Source organism: Eulemur rufifrons, chromosome 6, assembly GCF_041146395.1.
Source record: "Eulemur rufifrons isolate Redbay chromosome 6, OSU_ERuf_1, whole genome shotgun sequence".
Taxonomy (NCBI): domain Eukaryota; kingdom Metazoa; phylum Chordata; class Mammalia; order Primates; family Lemuridae; genus Eulemur; species Eulemur rufifrons.
Window position 1 is genome coordinate 54,899,525 of NC_090988.1, and position 19,540 is coordinate 54,919,064.

Genomic DNA, 19,540 nt, shown 5'->3' on the forward strand with positions numbered 1-19,540 from the left:
ATAAAATTCCACGTCTCCACACTGCAACAGCGTTTAATCGAGTAACCATCACAGTACTTCCCTTGCTTGTCTCAGGAAGTTCCCACCATGGAGCGGGGCTCCCTCAACCCTGCTGTGGCCTCAGGTCTTCCCACATCCTGGTTGGGGAGATGGCTGCTAGGGCTGGATCCAAAACCATGTTCTTGCTTCTTGAGGCTGTTTGAAGCCCCCTTTCTTTATATTAACAAGAGGGTCACCAGTTCCCAGGACTCATAGTCGCAGGTGTTGGACTTTCAGGGGCCAACTCCTGACAGCTGGAACCCCACAGGAGCCAAGAGCAGGGTCTTCCAGGACAGCAGAGAGAAGACCCCCTCAGAGGGTAACTCTGGCTGCCCCCCTGCTGGAGAGAGAAGAAGAGAAGATAAAGCAGGGCCAGGTGGAGTAGAAGCACCTGGGGGAGGGGCGGGCAGGAGGACGACTCACCTGGCGCATACACACAGCCCTGCCTCTTCTCCCCTGCAACAGGCAGCACGGTGAGGCTCTGTGTGGCCCACTCTCGCACCCCAAATCTCCCTTCCCACCGGGCCCTGGCAGGGACATTCCCCCTCTCAGTGCATCTTTCCCTTCACCTAAAGGCAGGCTTCTGACTTCCCTTGCTCCTCCCTCCCCCAGGAAATCTTTCCAGATTGCCTGTCCATTCCATTTCCAGGTGGTACCGTATCAGCACCATCGAGCCTGGGGCCTCCTGTCTCTTTCCTCTGCTTTCTAGCCTTAACCGGGTCTTTTTAGTCTATAGCAGGTGGACCCTTTTGAGAAAATATAGAATCTGAGAATATTCACAGATCTAGAAAACACAGGACCTGACAGAAACTGCGTCACAGAGGACAATAACTACAGCTGACTTCCAGCTCTCAACTCCCCATTAACCAAATGGGTCACCTGAAGGTCCGGGGATTGTGTGGGGACATCTATCTGGCTCATTTCACCCACCCAGCCAGGCCTGCTTCCCCCATGCATAGCTCACCACCCAAATAGGCGCAGTTAAAGTGGCTGCAGGTCTGATTATAGCTCCAGAGAGTCACTAGGTTCTGGGCTCCATCCTGGGAGAACCTGATGACCGAGAAGACTTCATGGGGGGGAATCAGCACCTCACGCTCCTCAGGAAAGACAGACAGGGCCTGGATAGGGGCCCCAAAGCAAGTCCTTAGAGAGAAGAGGGTGGCATTACCAAATCTGCGGGCTACCGCCTCATCCAGGGAGCTGGAGGCAAACTGGCCAAAGCGGACAGAGTCCCCCAGCCTGTTGGGTTCAAAGCGAAGGCTCCGCACACCTCGGAACACGACCTCCCCAGGTCCCCTGCTGCAGCCTCCACTGCCCTGCAGCAGCTGCAGGGCCCGGGTCAGGTAGAAATGTAGGGCCTTGAAGGGGAAGTGCCTCATGTAGTGCTCCCGAGAGCCACCACCCGTCCTCACGGCCTGGTTGAGCTCCCAGTACAAGGTGTTGGATGAGTTGGTGTAGACCATAATGGCTATTCCATGCTGGGCTTTGAAGCCGGAGGGCAGAGTGAGCCCTCGTCGCCTGTGCTCCCAGGCCTCCTGGGCTGCCTCCCAGGATTCCCGCAGCAGGGCATGGTGGGCCATCTCCTCCTTTAGCAGGGAGGCTGCCTTCTCCTCCATCTCCTCTGAACAGCCCACATAGGCATCGTCAAAGGTGTCTGGAGCCAGGCCCAGGGGCAGGATGGGAACAGCCTGGGCCTGTGGAGGAAGGAAGAGAGGAGCCACACAGGAAAGAGTGTAAGTTCAGAGCATCGGACCGAGGGCATCTTGGTGGCAGACAAATTCAGAAACACAGAATCTCATTTCTATGCCCAAATATATGGTATATGCAATTTGGCAAGGGTCCAAGAAGAGGCTTAAACAACACAGGCACTAAAGTCAGACAGACATGGGTTCAAATCTTGATTTCACCACCCACTGGCTATGGGATCTTGGGCAAGTCTCTTAATTTTTCTAGCCTTCAGGTTCTCCATCTATAAATTGAGGATACCTCCAATCTTGCAGTTATTACAAGGATAACATAAAGAGCTTCATTTCTATACAACCTAAAAGGAGTCAACTTATCATTAGGCTCCCGAGCATGGTGGGAGGTCGGGCTGGATGACTTCCAAGCAGTTTTCCGACTCTAAGATTCAGTATCCAGGTGATATGCAAATGCACAGCCATGTCCAGTCACCTGACCCCCCGACCCCATTCTCCTCAGACTCTGTCCTTCTCAGCCTTCTGGAGGCAGCCGCAGGTGTTCAGCCACCACACCAAACCATTGTCAGCTCTGAGACTCCTGAGTGCTCTCCTGCTTTGGAAGCCTTTATCCCCAAACTTAGGGGCCAGGGTGGGGAGGCCAAGCTTGGTCTGGGAGGGGCTGCCAGGCCCAGAGCACACAGGTGGCCCAGCGGGGGTTGCCTAGGCTGTGCCTGTGATGGGAGATGAGCAGTGAGGAGAAAGTTGGAGGCGTCCCTAGTGACGGGTGATAAGAAGGAAGGGAGAGCGGCGGGTGGAGGTGGGGGTTCTGGGAGACGCAATGGGAACTTGGGGCTCCCTGCAGGGATGGAGGTTCCTGAGAGGAAGAGAATTAAGAGGAGTGGAATCCTAGGGAAGAGTCCCCGGGAGGGAGTTGTGAGAAGTCAGTGCCACCAGTTCACCTGCTCGGGCCTGTCCCCATCCGCCCCCTTCGTGGTAGGACATGGTTCCTGGAGTTTACCTGCCAGAGGGTGTGGAGGCCGAGGCAGCTGAGGGCGATCAGCAGAGCTGCCAGCACCATCCCTGGGGGAGATTTAGGAGGGCCAGGTGCAGATGGGGGTGAGACCAGCGGCGGTGGAGTCCTGGCGTCGGCGGGGTCCTGGCGTCGACGGGCTCAGACAAAGACCTGGACCCTTTCTCCAGCGGCGTGAGGGGTCCCTGGTCCAGGACGGGGGCCCAGACGGAGCGTGGGCAAAGGGCAGACCTATGGGTGGGCGGGGCCTTGAATTTGTCCCCTGCACGCCCCCTGCGCCCCCTACGCCGCGCACAGTCTCGGCTCCCAGACTCCCGCAAGCCCCTGCTCAGCGCAGTCCGGGACCTTTTTGCGGCAATAAAGGTGGGGCCGTAATTTGGCTCCGCCTGAGAGGGGCGGGGGGATCGAGGACCCACCTGGAGGCTGCGGAGGCCCCACGCGGGAAGAAGCGGTGACAGTCCCGGCGGGCGGCTGCGGGTCCTTGGAGTCCAGCTGACAAAGTCCCCGGCTAACTATAGCCCCCACGGCGGTAACCCGACACCTCTCCTCCCAACAGCACACACGGGGCTGGGGGGCGTGACTCCCATTCCCAAGGGCTGCCAGTTCTTTCTCAAGGACCCCCTTTGGCTCTGAGCAAGGCCAGGGTCAGGGAGGGAACTTGGTGAGACTTAGCCTCTCCCTCCGGTGGGCCCTGACCCGACCGGACCCCGCCCCCCGACCGCTACGCCGGGGAGGCCCCCCAGGTCCTGGCCACGAAAAAGTCGTCCCTTGGGCACTCTCTGATTTGCATACGGCCCCCTTGTTGGGTCGCATGCACCCTGGCTCCTCTTAACTCCCGCTTCCCCTTAAGCGGGTCGGACCAGAGAGCAGAGCCCTCTGGCAGATCCTCAGGGCCCAGCCCTGCCCCTTCCCCCAGAACCTGTGGTCTGGATCTCCCAGACTCAGGTGACCCCATGTTTATAAACACTAGCCTTTCCCTCCACCTCCTCTGGGCTTGTCTATAAATAACTTGGCTCTGAGTTTTGGATGCCCAACAAGAAGTAATGGGAGAAGAGGCCATCTGAGCAAGCAGTGAGCTGAGCCTGAGCATGGCGAGGGGGGAGGGCAGTGTCGCTCCCGTGCACAGCGGCCAGAGGACTTGGGAGTCCTGAAGGTCAGAATTTAGGAGATGCTGCCTGCTGGGGCTGGGGTAGGTGTGGGAGATCAGACTAAGCCAAAGGACTCCTCCTACTCTGTCTCATTTTATTTACCCCTGTCCCCTCATCCCCTCAGACTGTCAGCCAAATAGTTTCCTCCACCTAGAACCCTGTTTTCTCCAAAAATCCTTCCTGTAGACCAAACAGGAAGACAAACTGCACGTTCAGGCTGGGAGGAGGGTGGGAAGGGAGGTGGAAAGAATGGCAACCCCCCCCCAAAGCAGAGTGCTTGTTAGGAAAAGAGCTTCAAGACAAGTTCTTTTGCCCCTTCTAATGAGACTAGCCACCCCAAAGCCCTCCTAGTTTAGAAAATCAAGAGTCACTCTACTATTCACCGTTACTATGAAAACAGCATTTGTCTACATATCCTGCCTGCCCCTCTGCCTGGAGGGACATGAGTGTTTGCAGTTGCTTGAACAGAAGACACTGTCTGGAGACAGCTTGGCCTGCTGGGACAGCCCCTGACACACGATCTACTGGGATCACTGCCTTGTCCTCTCTCCACCAAAGCCTCGGGGAATTGCTTCTCCCATCCCAGCACCTGGGATCCAAAAAAATGCCTCAAGAGATGGAGTCAAATCCGGTCATTGGACAGGGGTCCTGAGTGTGGCAGACAGTCCTCCAAGATACCCTGGCAAGTCAGGTCTGGAGCTGGGACTGAGAACCCAGCCTCCTTAGGTACTAGATTTACTGTTATGTATCAGTGCAAGGGTTACAAATATCTTTTGGTCTTGGTGGACACTTTTTCAGGATGGGTTGAGGCCTACCCAACCCTTACAGAAAAGGCAACAGAGGCATATAAAGTGTTATTGAGAGAAATCATACCTTGCTTGGTCTTCCCCTGGGCCTCCAAAGTCATAATGGGTTGGCTTTTACAGCTGAAGTAACCCAAGGACTATCAAAACCTTGGGGAGAGACTACCATTTACATACCACCTGGCGCCCTCAGGCATCAGGTAAGGTTGAAAGGACCAACCAATCTCTAAAAAGAACTTTAGCCAGACTATGTGAAGAAAACCCGAACAACCTGGGTTCAAAACCTTCCTGTTGCCTTGATGAGAATCGTGTCTCTCCCAAGGAGGCATTAAAGCTTAGCCCTTTTGAAATGTTATATGGCCGACCTCTCCAAGTACAGGTCATTAGAGAATGCAGTGAAGCTAGTTATCTTCTAAAACATATTATAAATTTAGGAAGGTACAACAAGCCATGTTAGACTGTGGGCAACAAGTTATATCTGGCCCTCAAAGAGGGGAAAATTACCTCCCCCATCCAACGTGGAAACTGGGTATTACTACAACTGGAAAGAAAGGGGTCCACTGACTCAGTCAGAAGCCACTGTGGACAGGCTCCCAGCAGGTTCTCTTATCCACCCCTCAGGGGTCAAACCGAAGGGGATCAAGAGCTGGGTACACATCTCAAGGATCAAACTGGTGGACGCCCAAGACCCAAAGGCCAAGAAAATGTTGAAAAGACAGACGCACATGAGCATGAGCCAACTGAAGGGCTAAAGCTCCTCTTTAAGAAGGTGAAATAATCAGGTCTTACGGGGAATGTCACTACCGATATTGAAAAATCCTTACATATATTGCTTGGCTTCTCTTATACTAGCCCTTGTTGGGAGCCTTATACTCGACATACTGTGCAACGTGGGCAAAATTCCGTGTCTGCAAATTTTTAAGAACTCATAACCCTACACCACGGTTTTATCCTTAGTTATGTTTCTCCCCTTATTAACAATAATCCTACTCCCTACATTTCCAGCCCCAGGCCTAAGACTGCACCCCTGTTTACCCACAGTGGAGGTGGCCCTCTCATGGCCTCTCTCATTGTCGAAACAGGGCAAAGAAAAATACTCCAACTGTTGGATATGTGCTAGCAGCTCCCTACAAGGGGGGCTTGTTGCCATTCCAGTCCCACCTTCTGAGTGGAATCAGCTAGGATCATGCGTAATCCTCTCATATTCCAATCGCCCTGGGTGGGCCATAAACCCAAGGGTCTGACCCATGGTCAATAAAATCCTCTTAAGTTCTCTGTGTAACAGAGCTAACCTTAACCTCCAAGGAGCCATCTTTTCTTCAGTTACACTTGTGCAACAAGTCCCCCATGTCTGATCAGCTCTGCTCACTCTGGGCTCTCTGCGGGAGACTTTCACAACCATTCACAAGCTTGCAACCACACCTTTGGTCTATCTACCCACTGCACCAAGCCATGGTATGGGAATCTGTCAACACTGCCCCCTTTTATGCTCTTTCCCTTCCTAAGTCCAACAATATCACCACTGACTGGACTACAACAAGCTATTCAGGAACCAGTGTCTGTCCCCCACCTCCAAGTTCATGCCCCTTTAAGTGGTATAATTTTTGGTTCCAACCGCATAATATTAACAGAAATGGCTACAAGAAGCTAGATGATGGTAATTAGCACCACAATATAGGACAGAATTCTACAATTTCCTCCTTCAGGTCTCCTCCACTTGTGAGGGTTGACCCGTTTCTTCTGGAATGTACCATGCTTTAATAAACTTTGGCACTTTGCTTGCTTGTAAAAAAAATTTCCCTCCTTCAGTTGGGCACTTAACAGATCCAGAATATCACCTAACACTGCTTGTCTATCCCTGTTGGCTGGAATAACTATAGCTTGTACTTATGAAGGTATAGAATGCTCTAACCAGTGCAGTAGCCACCTTGGAAAATCTTATTTTAATATATCCATAGATATGTGTCTCAATCTGAAAAATTAGACTTACTCTCTCTGTGGCTCAAATGCTTATCATGTCTCCCAGCAAATTGGACAGGAACACGCACTTTAGTAAATATGATTCCCAATTTGACCCTTATCACTGATTCAGTCCCACTTCCCCTATCCACCTCCAATTACAGAACCAAACGTGGGGCAGTGATGGTCTTGGCAGTACTGGGGAGCATCACAGGAATCGGGACCGAAACCAGGGGTCTCCTGAATCCAATCTTTGCAGCTCAAAGGCTCTCAATTAGTCACAGACCTGGCAGTACAAATTAACACCTTCAGGAACAAATCACTTCCTTAGCAGAGGTTGTATTACAAAACAGAAGAGCTATAGACCTGCTTACAGCCAACCAAAGAGGCACATGCGCCTTCTTAGGTGAAGATTGTTGTTTCTTTGTCAATCAATCTGGAAAAGTACAAACTAATTTAAAAAATGTTCTCAAGAAAGCTAACAACCCTCAGGAACAAGGACATTCTGGGGATTCAACTGGTGGAATTTTAAATCAAATGTACGGTCTTGGTTTTCTTGGTTGACACTGCTAGGACCTCTGGCAGCCTTACTGCTATTGCTCATTTTTGGGCCTTGCCTGTTTGACCTCTTGGTCAAATTTGTCTCTTCTAGGTTGTAACAGTTCTGTTACAAGGCCATGATGATCCGTGGGTTCTAGCCTCTGCCTGCTGGGGATACCGAGGCCCTCCCAATGAATGCTTTGGACCTCCAAGCCTCCACTTTCAGATCTCAGGAGTGGAGTGTCTAGGGACAGGTCAGAAGAGAGACAAGAGGAGGCCTCTACAGATGACACCCCTTTTTAGCAGGAAGCAGTTACAGAAGCCTGACCATCTGTCCCTTTTCCCTGACAGAATTCAGGCCCACTTATCTCTCAGGAGGGAATGTTTGAGACAGGTGCAGGTTGGCAGCATTAGCCACAGGAAACAAAGAGGGGGGCAAAAATGAGGAGGCCAAGGAGCATTTAGAACCTAACCTGCAATGACAAGAACTTGCAGTTAGGGACTTTTCCTGGCCAAGAGCATTTGCAGAATCTAGAAGTTCATGTCCAAAGGTGACCTTTTCCCCATTAACATACATTAGCATAGTAAAAATCACACCCCCCAGCGCCATGACAGTGCACAACCCCTGGAAGTTACCCTATAAGGATAAAGTTGGGGAGGGCCCTTAGCTCTAAGAACTCTCCATCCTCTCTCCAGGAAAGCAATGAGTATTCTTCCACCCACCTTTTAGCATATTACAAGGTGCACACACAGCAACAGAGGTGTGGTAAGACCCCAGGGGTGCTTCCCTCAGGAAGCGTCCTTTCGCTTTCTATTTCTGTGCTAAAAAAGCCTGCAATAAAAGCTGCTTGTGTGGAAGTGTTAAGTGTCTGTCATCACTGGGTGGCACCTGCCCTGCTTCGTATTAAGCTAGGAGCCAAAGAACCAAAACAACACCCTTCTAAAACCAACCCTGACAAGAGATGGAGTCAAACCCAGTCACTGGATAGGGGTCCTGAGTGTGGCAGACAGTCCTCCAAGATAATTTGGTAAGTCGGGGCTGGAGCTGGGACTCAGAACTCAGCCTCCTTAGGCGAGTCTCGATGTTCACATGAAAGGAATAGAAGGTAAGGAGATGCTCCCTGAGGCCAGGGGCGCTAGAGCCTCTCTTCCTCCCCGCTAGCTGATGGGTGGGCAGGACCGGATCCAGCGAGGAGGCAGCTGCCCCAGCCTGGATCTGTGATGCCTCAGCCCACCTTCTCTGGCTTCGGGGATTCCACTTGTTATGGGAAGAGCACTGGCCCAGGTCGGACTGGGCAGAGGCCAGTGTTTCTGAGCCTTGAAGAGATGTCCAGAAATAGACGGGGGGGTGTCACATTTCTGAGCAGCTGTGCCGGGGAGGCCCACGGGGTGGGGCTCGACAGTGTGAAAGAGAAACCTGTCCTGCCACTCCCCTGGTGACCACCACGGAGATCCACACCAGCCTCCCCACCCTTGACAAGGCCTAGGTAAGGAGCACAACACCCTCCTCCCAGATGCCAGGCAGGAAAAGAGTTTTTTGAGGTGAAATTGGGGGAATTATTGGTGGAGTTTTAGGAGTCATGAGAAGAAGTCTCAGGGAAACTTTGATGGAGAGTTTTGGGGATACGTAGGGTTTGGGACCATTGGGAAGTCTGGGATTCCTGGGGAGATTTGAGGTCCCATGCCCAGAAGGGAATGTTTGAGAGCCTGGGTGAGGGGAAACTGACAAGAGAATTGCCCTGAGCAGGACAAGAGGAAGGACCGAAGGGCAGCTCCTGTGGGCTGTGGAAGGGGACTGGCCAGCGTCTCCACTTCCTCACCCTACGCACACCCCGCCACTCTGCCCCCACCCCCAACACTGCTCACCACAATCACCAACCCACCTGCTCTGCAGTGGTCTACATCGCTAGCTGTGCTCAACACTCTGGGCGCCTCACCTGTGCCTGGCCTGGGGCCAAGCCCTGGGGACACAGAATGGCTCATACTTGGTCCCTGCCCTCAAGGAACTCATGGGCCAGAAAAGGAGACAGGCACACCAAAGGGTAGCACAGTGTGACAAGGCAAGTGGCAGAGGACAGCACAGGATGATGTGGGAGCCCAGAGGACTCAGAGGGCTTCCTGGAGGAGACGACCCCTGAGCTAAGCCCTAAAGAGTGGGTACCCAGGAGAAGGGCATCCCAGGGGCAAGGTGTGCAGAGCCACAGGGAGAGAAGCAACAGAGCTCCGCCTGGAACTTCGTTCTGTGCTGCAGAAGCCAGGCAGGGGTGGTGGCACAAGGCTGAAGAGCTCACAGAAGGTCAGGTCACAGAGGGCCTGGAAGGCCAGAATAAGGACACTGGACTCTGTCCCGGGGGTGTGCAGGGATGTTTTGTTTTGGTTTTGGTTTTCTTGTAATTTTCTTTTTTTCCTAGATGTGTTCTCATCTCTTCCTTCATAATTGCCATCTGTTGAGTTTTCACTCTGTATTTTGAGATATTTCTTCCAGTCAATTTTGGCACAGAGGGCTTTTAAACAGGGAAGGAACAAGATAGAAACACTGTTCTCCCTGCTCCCTGGCAGATGGGTTAGCAGGGGTGACAGTGGGGGTGGGGAGATCGGCTAGGAGGCAGGTGTACACCTGAGCCGGGGCAAGGGCTGTGGGAATGGGGAAAGGGAAGGAGAATCCCGGGACCCCTGTCACGCCCAGGGTTAGTTAGCAAATGTGTGAATGTGTGGAGGGTTGAATGAATGGATACCCAGGTGACCATCATGGGTGACTGGGTGAATAATGAGGATGGTGTATCACGTGAGACTCTTGTAATGGCACGTTAACAGAAATCATCCTGAGCTAGATTAAGCCTAACGAGGAATTTATCATGAGCATACCAGGGTATCTCACAGAGCCCAAGGGCCAGAAGCAACCAGCCTCTAGGAACCGAGGAGCCCCCGTCCGTCCGCCTGAGCTCTGGCTTCATCCCTCCAGCTTTTCAACCCTCTCTTTCCTCTCTCCCTGGGGACTTCATCCCTTCCCTGACTTCAATACACCCATAGCTCACAAATGTCTCTTCTTGTCCATTCTGCCACCTCTTGGACATCTGTACCCAGAGAGTTCACATTTTCCAAACTGAACTCACCATTTTACCTCCCCTCCAAACCTGATCATTCACTCAATATATTTTTTGAGCACCTATGTTGTACTGGGACTACAATAATAAATATATGTGCATGTACATACATGTGCATACATGTATGTACAAAACAGCTCTGGAAAAATACATTTAAAAATGATAGGGCTGGGTGCAGTGGCTCACACTGTAATTCTAGCACTCTGGGAGGCCGAGACAAGGAGGATCACTTGAGCTCAGGAGTTTGAGAGCAGCCTGAGCAAGAGCAAGACCCTGTCTCTACAAAAAATAGAAAATTTAACCAGGTGTAGTAGTGTTCCTGTAGTCCCAGCTACTCGGGACAGGAGGAGGCAGGAGGATGGGTTAAGCCCAGCAGTTTGAGGCTGCAGTGAGCTATGATGATGCCACAGCACTCTAGCCAGTGTGGCAGAGTGAGACTCTGTCTCAAAAAAAAAAAGAAAGAAAGAAGACAAAAGATCAAAATAAAAACAAGGGATGCAGGGCAACTTTTGGAGGTGATGAATGTGTTTATTACCTTGATTGCGGTGATGCTAACATGAATGTATACATATTTCCAAACTCATCAAATTGTGTATATTATGTGCAGTTTCTTATATGCCAATTATATTTCAATGAAGCTGAAAAAAGAAAAAGGTAGAAAAGCTGTGCAGGGCTGTGTTGGGAGAGGAATACCCTGGAGTAATTTAATGGGGAAAGATGACTGGAAATAAGAAAGGAGCTCCAACTTTAAAAAAAAAAAACAAAAAACCTCTGTTCCGCTTCTCTTCTGTGTTTCCATCTTAAAGGATGGGAACCTGACTACCATTCTTGATTCTTCCCTCTCACCTCTTTCTATCCCATCAGACACCAAGTTTAGTAAATTCTACCTCATAACTCTGGGTCCCTCCTCACTGTCCTTCCCTTAGGCCACATGATTCACTGTCCCCAATCTGACTTCACAGTTCTCTTCCCTACCCCAAGCCTCTGATCTCTGTCTTTTACTGCAGGGCATGTGGGAACAGAAACAAGGCAAGGAAGGACACAGTAGGCCCAGGGAGCTCTTGCTGTGTGCCAGAAAATCTTAGCTGTATACGAACATGTATCCCCACGTCCCTGGGTCTTTGGGTTGGCTTTCAGTTAGCTAATGTAAACTGGACTTGGTGGGCAGCTCTGTTTCTGGCTGTCAGTCTGGCTCAGCAGGGCTCAGGCCTGATCCTCATGTGTTCATTCTGGGGGCCAGGCTGCAGGAGCAGCTTCCAAAGAGAGGACTCTCTCTCTTGGTTTGGGTTCCAAGGACTTGGGCACAGTGAGCTTCCTTGTAAAGAGGTTCAAGGAAATACAAGTGAAGGAGTGGCAGAGTTAGAGAAAAGAAAAAAGCCAATAAAAAGTGTGTTAATGAGGCCGGGCGCGGTGGCTCACGCCTGTAATCCTAGCACTCTGGGAGGCCGAGGCGGGTGGATCGCTCAAGGTCAGGAGTTCGAGACCAGCCTGAGCGAGACCCCGTCTCTACTAAAAATAGAAAGACATTATATGGACAACTAAAAATCTATATAGAAAAAATTAGCCGGGCATAGTGGCGCATGCCTGTAGTCCCAGCTACTCGGGAGGCTGAGGCAGTAGGATCGCTTCAGCCCAGGAGTCTGAGGTTGCTGTGAGCTAAGCTGATGCCACGGCACTCACTCTAGCCTGGGCAACAAAGTGAGACTCTGTCTCAACAAAAAAAAAAAAAAAAAAAAAAGTGTGTTAATGAGCATGTAACCACTATGGTCAACTGGGGCTTAGTCCTACTGGGGACCCTCTGTGGGACAGAGAATCTGAATTCCATCCCTCATGGGTTGAAGGTTGTCCTTGGGAACAATAAATCCCCTGCACTTTTGGGCTGCCCTGTGCTGGCAACAAGCAGGCTCCCAGAGCGATGGAGAAAGCCTGACACAGAAGCATGTGAGGCACTAGAAGTGGGAAGCTGGCAGCCTGCATGAGAACTATCCACGGCATGTGGACTCAAAGGTGGGCTCAGGGGATATGGACTGAGGAATCAGTGGTGTCAGGTACGCTCTCTCTCACGCTGCATCCATATATCACATCTCAGGGAAGGCTCTGATTGGCCTTGCTTGGGTCACGTGCTCACCCCCAGCATGCACAGAGTGGGGAAAGCCCCACCTGAACCCACGCACTGGATTCTCCACAGGGACAAGGATCTAGTTATAGCAGCTCAGGCTTCTTTGGTGGATTCCAAGAGATTACAGAGAAGAGTTCAAGCAGTGTTTCGCTGCCACATATTCTGCCCAGTTAGCATTCCATCCTGGAGGGGTACGGGGTGTCCCATGCTTTACATCCCATTGTGGTGCCATTTTCATTTCTATATACTGTCTGCTTCCTCTGGTTAGATTGTCATTTACATGCCACTCCTGCTACAAATCTGTTTTAGTTAGGCTCTTTTGGTTCCTTCTGTAACATGCATCACACACTGCTTCAAATTACACACTCCAAGGCCATCTCCACTTCAAAAGAGCTTAAAGAACTAGGGATGTGGATTTTGTTGTTGTTGTTGTTCATAATTTTATCTTCAGCGACTGACAAACTACAGATGCTAAACAACAACTGTGGAATGAATGAATAAGCGTGTTTTGAAGGAAAGAAGATAATGAGTCTAATTTTGGACATACTGAATTTGGCAAAAACTACTGCTAACCCCAGTGCCAGTGCCCAGAGACGCTCATAGCTTAAATTTAAGTTGTATATTGGCAATTATAGGATCTTTGATTTGAAGACTGATAAAATTATAGACACATAGAGTCCCAGTGTCTTAGAGTCACTGAACTATCAAAAGTGAGGTCCCCCTAGAGCCAGAGGGGATGACAGAGCAGGGATGCTTAACCTAAATGAGGCTGGGGGCAGAGGCACAACCGCCCTGAAATTTATGCAACATTTGCATGACGGTGCATATGTTCATTTTCTGAAGCGAGGTTTCAGCTTTCATCAGATTCCAAAAGATAAAGAACCACTGACTATTATCATTTCTGTAAAAGAAAGAAAACAGAAATACCTGTGAATTTGCTGTTATATGTGTAGATTTGGGAGGATGCGTAAGAAAATGAGAGCACTGGTTGCCTCGGAGGAGATGAGGTTGGGGTTGGGGAACTGCTAAACGCCTTTCACTGTATGCCTTGTGGGCCATTTAAATTTTGAATAATGAAAATGTACTGCCTTTTAGAAAGTTAAATTTTAAAAATCTAAAAAAATTAAAATTTTAAAGTTATGATGGATCCTGTTCTGAAACAGAGATGTAAATTAAAAAGTAGGTATCATTTGTGCCCACCAGTTAAATAAAAATTTAAAAGAGACCAATAATATTCAGCATGAGCGAAGATGTGAAGAAAAGGGTCCTCGCATTCATTGCTGGTGGGAGGGAAAACTAGTACCTCTTAGATTGGCAGTTTGGCAGTGCCGGTCAAAATAAAAAATATTCATATCCTTTAAATCTCATTTTACTTCTTGAAAATCTTTCTATAGAAATATGTACACAATTAGAAAAGAATTTATATATATGAATATTCATTGTAGTATTATATATAATATTTAAAAATTAGGAAAAAACCTAAGTGTGTATCTGTTCTGAAAGGGTTAAATTATAGTTTAATTATATCATGAAATATACCATGCTGCTATTATAATGAATGAGGTCGGTATCTATGTGCTGACACAGAAGGAAGTCCATGACATACCGGTTCCTGGAGAAGAAGGGTTACAGACTGCGTATGTGTAAGCATGCTTCCTTTTTCTTTTTGAAAAAATGACAGTAAAAACCAGAACGGGCTGCATACCTGAAACTATGTGTGTAAATGCACATTTAAATATATTATTTGGACATGCTTAGAGAAAGGTCCCAAAGGACAAGGCAGCCACAGGTCAGCGCCCCCCACTGGCAGGTGTGGGTGAGAGTGGGGAGGGGATGTGAAGACAAAGGCGACAGCGGACTTGGACTTTGTGATTCATGCACTTTTCCTCCCCCACAACAAACAAACATTACGTTGCAATAAAATAAACGGGGGCGGGGGGAAGCAACAGTAGCAGCGGTAGCACTGACTTAGAAACTGTTCCAATCCTGACCCTGACCCAATGCCTGGACACCTTCTTGGAGCCACTTCGGCCCTCGGTGTGGCTACCCACAGGGTACAGGATGCTTGTGGTTCCCTCCGCTTCCCTTGAGGAAGCCGGTGCCCCCTGTACTCTCCCCTAATCCCTCTTTCCCCAGCACCCCGGGAGTGTTTTGTTTTGTGACAGAGATCCTCTCGCCTCAGCCTCCCGAGTAGAGGGGTTTATATTTGTCCCTCCCTAGAAGCAGTCGAGGGCTTGGAAGAGGTCGCAGTCCACAGCAGGACTGCAGGGGGAGAGGGGCACCTCTGGACCCCAGGCCCTGCTCCAAGACTGTCCCCGGAGTCCTACTATGGCTGCACCAGCTGACCACTCCTGGATCTGCCCCTGTGCTGGCACCCCTCTCCTGTGAAGTGGAGCCCAGGCCTTTCACCGTGGCAGTCCCTTCACGACTGGCCCAGTCCTGCAAGCTCTGCCAGACCAGATGACAGTCTTTCCCTCTCTACATCCGCAGAGTTCCTACCTCTCATACCTCTGCTGTCTCCATTCCTGCTGCCCCAAACTCCTTTCCCACCCCAAATCCCTGTCTCCCACTCTCCTACACTCCACTTGCTGACATTTTTTTCTCCTATTCATCCTGCAAGACCCCATTCATGTGTCACCTCCTCCAGTAAGTCTTCCATGTTCCCTCTGGCAAGAAGGGTTCTCTCTCTCTCTCTCTCTCCTGAGCCTCCATATCTGTTTTGTGACTCTGCTGGGAATGGCGCAGACTAAGTGCCAATTAATTTTTATGAAACTATACAGATTAACATTGCAATTTTCCAGATGAGGAAACTGAGACCCAAAAAGAGACAGCAACTGGCCCAAAGTCACCTCCAACATGCAGATGTCTCCCATCATGTCTCTGCTACTTGTGGCCATTGGCCTTATGGAAGCACTTCAGGTATGGTCATCTTCCACTGCCCCTGTCCTAGCAGGGAGCTGAGCTATTGGCTTCTTCTGAACTCCAGAGGGAGGAAAGAATGCCTGCTACTTCCCCTGGGGATCGCTCAGCCCTAGCGGATAGCTCCAGACACTGGTCTTGGGGAACTTGCAGCCAGTTGTTCCCAATCCTCCTCCCTGCAGGTCTGTCTGAGGCCCTTAGTGCCTTTCTCAGCAGTACAAGCGCCCCTCAGTGGAGGGGAGAGCTGGGTGGCAGGGGTCCCATTCTCCCAGGGCCCATCCTCTCAGTCCTTGCTGCTCCTGCCCCCTCAGGCCCAGAACCACCCCATCCAACGACGAGACCTCTTCTCTCAAGAAATGCCCCTGGACATGGCCCTGGCCTCCTTTGATGACCAGTATGCTGGCTGTGCCGTAGCCATGACAGCTGCTCTACCAGAACTCAACCACACAGAGTTCCAGGCCAACAAAGTGTATGCAGATGGCTGGGCACTGGCAAGCAGCCAATGGCAGGAGCGCCGGGCCTGGGGACCAGAGTGGAGCCTCAGCCCTACACGTCTGCCCCCGCCACCCCCGGGCTTCCGTGACGAGCATGGGGTGGCCCTCCTGGCCTACACAGCCAACAACCCCCTGCACAAGGAGTTCAACGCAGCAGTGCGTGAGGCGGGCCGGTCGCGGACCCACTATCTGCGGCACTTCTCCTTCAAGACACTCCATTTCCTGCTGACCGAGGCCCTGCAGCTGCTGAGCAGCAGCCAGCGTCTGCCCCGCTGCCGCCAGGTGTTCCGAGGGGTGCATGGCCTGCGCTTCCGGCCAGCAGGGCCTGGGGCCACTGTAAGGCTGGGGGGCTTTGCCTCTGCGTCCTTGCAGAATGTTGCAGCCCAGAATTTTGGTGAGGATACCTTCTTTGGCATCTGGACCTGCCTTGGGACCCCTATCAAGGCGTACTCCTTCTTCCCTGGAGAGGAAGAGGTGCTGATCCCCCCATTCGAGACCTTCCAGGTGATCAACGCCAGCAGACCGGCCCAGGGCCCCGCCCGCATCTACCTCCGGGCCCTGGGCAAGCGCAGCACATACAACTGCGAGTACATCAAAGGTGAGGAGGGCGCACACGCGTCAGCACCTGTGCAGGTGGGCTTCCCCATCCACGAACGCCTCTGACAAACCCAAGCCCCCACGCCCTGTGCCCAAGGCATTCACACATAAATGCCCCCAGCTGGTGAGGAGGACCCAGTCATGTCCACCAACCCCCACCCTTCCATCTGAGGGGAGACAGGACCTTCTGAAGGTATCTACGCCAAAGCTGGCCACTTGCCTGCTGGCAGGCTGAAGAGGGTTTCCCGACCAAGGCAAGGCCTTTTGGCCATTTGAGGGGGCAGGCAGCCCTGGTCAGACTTTCCTCCTGGCTGGAAGCTGGAGGGAACTGTTTTCCAGCCAGAGTATTGACACCTAAACCGTTTTTGCCAGAAATGAGCATGAGCCCCAACCTCAGTTTCCAAGAAGAGTGCATTTATTAGATGGAATAGGAATTATGTGCTGTGGTGTGTGCTGGCCAGGGGCAGCAGGGGTGGCGGGGTAGTGAGACAGCAGCTGGGTGCTGCGCCCCTAAGGCCCAGCTCTGGCTGTGGTCAGGCAGGTGTTCGTGCGGCTTCAGTTCCCACGGTGGACAGCATCAGGAGTGTGCGTGAGTGGAGGGAAGGTGAGGAAGAGACGCCAAGAACACAAACCGGCCCCTCCTTGGCTGGGACAAGGCATGGAAGAATAAGAGGTGGGTGTGGAGAGGAGGCAAAGTCACAGGCCAAGGGAGCAGGAGTCCCCAGAACAGATCCTGGCTTTGATGGCCGGCGCCCTGCTCACGGTCAAGTCAAACCTAGTCAAGGGAGGTCCTACCATCGGGGAACAGAATTAGAGGAAAATGCACCAGTTTTTGCTAACAAGTCGGGGCTGGACCACCAGGACTCTGAGGTCCCTTCCCATCTGGAGAACTGAGGCTTGAGAATTCTTTACTGTTTCTTTCCTACAGACAAGAAGTGTAAGTCTGGGCCCTGCCATCTGGATAATTCAGGTAAGGGCTGCAGGGAGCTGGGGGACTCAGCTCAGGGATGAACCAGCTGTCCTGGGGTTGGGCCCCTCACCTGGATTTCCCTCTTATAAGGAAAACAACCTGCTTAATCAAACAGTCAACTCTCTGTCCCTGACCTGGGTGACATCTGGTTGGTGACGCCCATCTCATAGCAGCCAGGGGCAAGGCAACCCCTTGTTTATCCCAGCTTGGCTTCTGGTTGTGCCCATGCCTGGTTCATGCCTTGGACACATGGACTGCTGTGGGGCGTGGGGGAGCTCTCTTACTCAGGCACCTGTCGGGGTTGCTAACCTCGCCCCGAGATGTATATGTGGTAGGGGTGGTGGTTAGGGGAGCAGAGACAGCTGCTCTCCAGCCTGAGTCTGCCCCTCCCTTGCAGGAGAAGGCCACTGATCAGGCCAAAAGATTCAGGCTGCTCCCCACAAGGTCCTCCCCTGGGCCCTCCTCCTTCAGCGGCAGAGCCCACTGTCTCCGTTGCTGCCCTCAGGACTCCCTTGGACCCGCCTGTGAAGGTCGACTCCAGGCTTTGGGTGCTGAAGGCCTGGGCTCTAGTCCAAGCTCTGCACTAACCTTCTCTGTGACCAACTCCTTTTTTCTCTGGGCCTCAGTTTCCCTATATGTCTCATAAGAAAATTGGATCAGATGATCTCCAGGTCCCTCTCATCTGTGACTCTTCTCTTCCCTTAAGTACCTCCTCTGCCAAGGCCTACCTGGGCCACCACTTCTCACAGCAGGAACCGGCCATTTCCAGGGAAGAAACGGCAGCTCCTCACCAAGCCTTGGTCTCTCCTCTCTCCTCAGGGCCCTCGGGACAGTGGGCAGGAAGGGTCCCCGGCCTCCACTTTGTTCCCACCATTCTCCCTGGCATAGTAACACTCATGCCACCATGCCACTAATCCTCACCACACTCCAGTGATGGAGACACCGTCATCACCCTGGTCTACAAATGACGGCACAAAGGCACAAAGAGGAGAAGCAAGCAGCCCTGTGCTATGCAGCCAGTAAGGCGTGGAGCCAGACAGCCTGGCTCCATGGCACACTCTGAACCACACGGCAGGATGGCGCCCAGCACTCCCCAGACAGCATCTCATTTCACCTTTGCATTAGATAGTATTGTATAGTATCCATACCTCATTAAATAGTAAAGTGAGACCCTGAGATGGAAATGACTTGCCCAAGGTGACAAAGTGAGTTAGTGCCAGAGCCAGGACCAGAAGCCAGGTCTCTAACCTCAGGCATCTTCTTTGAGTTCTGATGATGCAATTTCAGACACTGGAAAAGTTTAGATTTCTGCCCAGTTCCCCTGGCAGCCCCTCTTCTGGGGTTGGGGCAGAGAAGCCAAGCTCAGCATGACCAGATCCTGCTTGGATCTCTGCTCCCTGCTCCACCCCACCCTGCAATGCCTCATTTGAGTCAATAGAAGGCAGGGGTCACACCCAACGACCTCTGGAAGGGGAGCTATGACTCGCATTGGTCTCAACTCTGTCTACCTTCCTCCCTAAATTCTTTATTTTTTTAAAGGCAATCAAAATTTAGCAGTGTTGGGGGGGGGAGGTGTTGTATACCAACTTTAGTGACACTAACGTTAGTAAGTTCTGATAACCCACTGCCATGGGGCAGCCCCTCCCTAAATTCTTGGTCTCCATCTCTGTCAACTGTCACAGTTTGTGTATCAGTCTTTCCAGCTCACTCTGCCAGTCTCTCCATTTTGTATCTTCATGTCCTCACTTTGCTCCCAAATCAATCTCTCTCCTTCTCTTTCTCTGTCTCTGTCTCCGTCTCTTTTCCTTGCAGCCATGGGTCAGGGCCCCCTCTCCGCAGTCTGGTCCCTGCCGCTGCTGCTGCTCTGGTTCCTTGGGTGAGGGCCTTTCCAGAGAGTCCAGGCCTCCTCTGACCCATCCGACACCAAAGAGCCCTGCCTGCTGCTGCCCACCCTGAGGATGCTGGCCACGTGTATGCTTTAAGTGTTGCCAAGATCCTTCCTGCATGGAACTCTGGGACCTTCTCTGGCAACTGCCAGATATGCTGTAGAGAAACAGGAGAGAATTTTGAGACTGAACCCTACCCGCGGAATAGAGGTAGGGGGACTCCAGGCCAGGCAGCAACTCAGAGATAGAAGGG

At 51.6% G+C, this 19,540-nt stretch overlaps 2 protein-coding genes and 1 non-coding gene across 3 annotated transcripts; 2 read left to right on the plus strand and 1 right to left on the minus strand.

The window, feature by feature from the left end:
• On the minus strand, positions 1 to 2,796 carry ART5 (ADP-ribosyltransferase 5). Its single transcript, XM_069469301.1, has 4 exons — positions 2,737 to 2,796; positions 1,208 to 1,733; positions 463 to 495; positions 1 to 376 (listed from the first exon to the last, which is right to left on the minus strand). Exons 1-4 carry the CDS (start codon positions 2,794 to 2,796, stop codon positions 273 to 275), a joined length of 723 nt encoding a protein of 240 aa, XP_069325402.1. The 3' UTR covers positions 1 to 272.
• Positions 2,797 to 8,633: 5,837 nt separating this feature from the next.
• On the plus strand, positions 8,634 to 19,486 carry ART1 (ADP-ribosyltransferase 1). Its single transcript, XM_069469302.1, has 5 exons — positions 8,634 to 8,685; positions 15,223 to 15,340; positions 15,652 to 16,432; positions 17,360 to 17,401; positions 19,214 to 19,486. Exons 2-5 carry the CDS (start codon positions 15,278 to 15,280, stop codon positions 19,279 to 19,281), a joined length of 954 nt encoding a protein of 317 aa, XP_069325403.1. The 5' UTR covers positions 8,634 to 8,685; positions 15,223 to 15,277; the 3' UTR covers positions 19,282 to 19,486.
• Positions 17,526 to 17,654, plus strand: LOC138385620 (small nucleolar RNA SNORA48). The gene has a single exon (XR_011233840.1). It is a non-coding gene; the product is annotated as a small nucleolar RNA SNORA48 (small nucleolar RNA).
• Positions 19,487 to 19,540: the final 54 nt, after the last annotated feature.